Source organism: Frankliniella occidentalis, unplaced genomic scaffold (genome assembly GCF_000697945.3).
Source record: "Frankliniella occidentalis isolate FOCC.00 unplaced genomic scaffold, Focc_3.1 Scaffold13, whole genome shotgun sequence".
Classification (NCBI taxonomy): Eukaryota; Metazoa; Arthropoda; class Insecta; order Thysanoptera; family Thripidae; genus Frankliniella; species Frankliniella occidentalis.
Window position 1 is genome coordinate 742,120 of NW_026267143.1, and position 1,895 is coordinate 744,014.

General features: G+C 56.6%; 1 protein-coding gene across 1 annotated transcript in view; it reads left to right on the plus strand.

Moving 5' to 3' along the window:
• The window catches only part of LOC113217643 (alpha-mannosidase 2), a 225,973-nt gene that overhangs the window by 196,831 nt on the left and 27,247 nt on the right, over nt 1–1,895 (plus strand). The window contains exon 5 of the mRNA XM_052263590.1: nt 884–1,056. Coding sequence (XP_052119550.1) covers nt 884–1,056 — 173 coding nt within the window. The remainder of the gene's footprint in view (nt 1–883; nt 1,057–1,895) is intronic.

Below are 1,895 nucleotides of genomic sequence, written 5' to 3' on the forward strand. Positions count from 1 at the left end.
TAAATTCTGCAAGTAATTATGGATCTCTCCGTGCGCAACTCACTGTGTCACAAGATTGAGAAGCGTTTGTTACAGAACGCTCAGACCGACACCCCGTCGGCGCGTGCCGCTGGGGGGGGGGGGGGGGGTAAACCACCACCTGCTCCAAACTTCAACAGCAGAAAGCAATGCTTCCTCCTCGGCTCAGACGTCCTCTCTGTGTCTCTCTCCTCCTGTCTCTTTTTGTCTAGCGTTCTCTCTCTCCCCCGCTGTGCGTAATAGTCCCGTGTTTGTTGTGCTGCAGTTCTTTGTAGGATTACACTTGACGTTAGTTCGTTCGTTTGTTCCTTGGTTCGCTACCGCCACCTGCCTAAGTATCGTGTAAGAGCGCCACCCCTCCTCCCCCTCCTCCCCTCTTTGCCTTCGAAATCCCTGTCCTCTTTTGTTCAAATCCGCGCCGGAGCGCGCCTGCAGTCGAGGAGCTCGCCGTGAATCACGAGGACACATCCCTCCCCTCCCTACTCTTTTAGCGTCGCAAGTTTAAGATGGGACAAGTTGCTGTGCGAAAAACTTTGCCAAGTTTTAAAGGGCTGAGCCGTTCGATTTTTTTCTTTTAGCCGCAGGAGCCTGGCGTCTTTGGTCGCTTCGCTCCAGTCCTGTATAGCCTGCAGTGCGCCCCCTCCCCTACCCTACCTTACACACACAATCACACGCACGGCAGCCACAACAACAAACTGTGCACTGGGGCGAGGAAGACGCTCGGTTCGTTCGGAAGGTTTTGTTTGTTGCGCAACGTCGATTCGTTTTGTCGCTCTGTGTTTTCTCTTTATTTTATCAAGCAGCTGTTGCGCGCGCCGACTCGCTTTTTGTGGACTGTGTGTTGCTATAATGGCCTCTGTTGCAGGTGATCCTGGTGCCGCACTCGCACAACGACCCCGGCTGGCTGCTGACCTACGAGGGCTACTACCACTTCAAGACGCGCAACATCCTCAACAACATGGTGTCCAAGCTCCAGGCGCTGCCTAACATGACCTTCATCTGGACCGAGGTCTCCTTCTTCTCGCAGTGGTGGGAGAGGTGAGTAGTAACACAATCATTCTTCTGCAGAGTAGCCCGAGGAGTAGCCCTTGAGCACAACGAAAAGTTGAAGGTGACGAACCTATTAGTTCTACAGTTATAAGCGGCAAACTTTTTAGCTCTACTCTTATAATACGTGGCAAACGTTTCAGTTCTACCGTTAACGTGTAGAACAAAAGTTCGCCACTAAAGAAGTGGCAAACTGTTCTATTCTTAGGATGTCTGCCGGTACCTTCCGTTCAATCGTTGACGAGCGACAGCCGGTCGCGCTACCGTCTTGCTCCTCCTACGCCTGTCGGCTCGTGTCTGGCGCGGGCCGCTCCGTCTGCTCGGTACGCTCCGTCTCGGTACGCGGCGGTCCGACGGTCGCCTAATGCAGCACGAGATTAGCTGACGCGGCTGGTTAATGTCCGCAGTAAAACACTCAGTCACGCCCTTAATCTTACGCCATCTCTCATGCATTTCCCAAGTCGTGTGTTTTCCTCCTGCTCTGCCCCTCCTATCCTCCGCATCCGACCGGGTGTGTTTTTGTTATTTTCCTCCCCGTCCTCTGCTGCTGCCAGCCGCGCCGCTGCCTCCGCGTCTAGGACGCTAGATAATGCAGGCGCTGCTGCCGAGGCTCGGCCGGCTCACACGGCGCCTGGCGTGCGGCGCTAGGCAGGCCCGCAGCGCGCCGCTGTCCCGCCGCTGCCTACCGCCGCGGCGCTCCCCTCCCGGCCGCCCAGCCCAGCCCAGCCGCTTATTGCAGGCAGATTGCTTGGCGTGACAGCCTGCTTGTTGTGGCCCCGCCCCGCCCCGCCCCGCGCCCTCACGACGTGGCTCGCCTAGAGTTTCATATC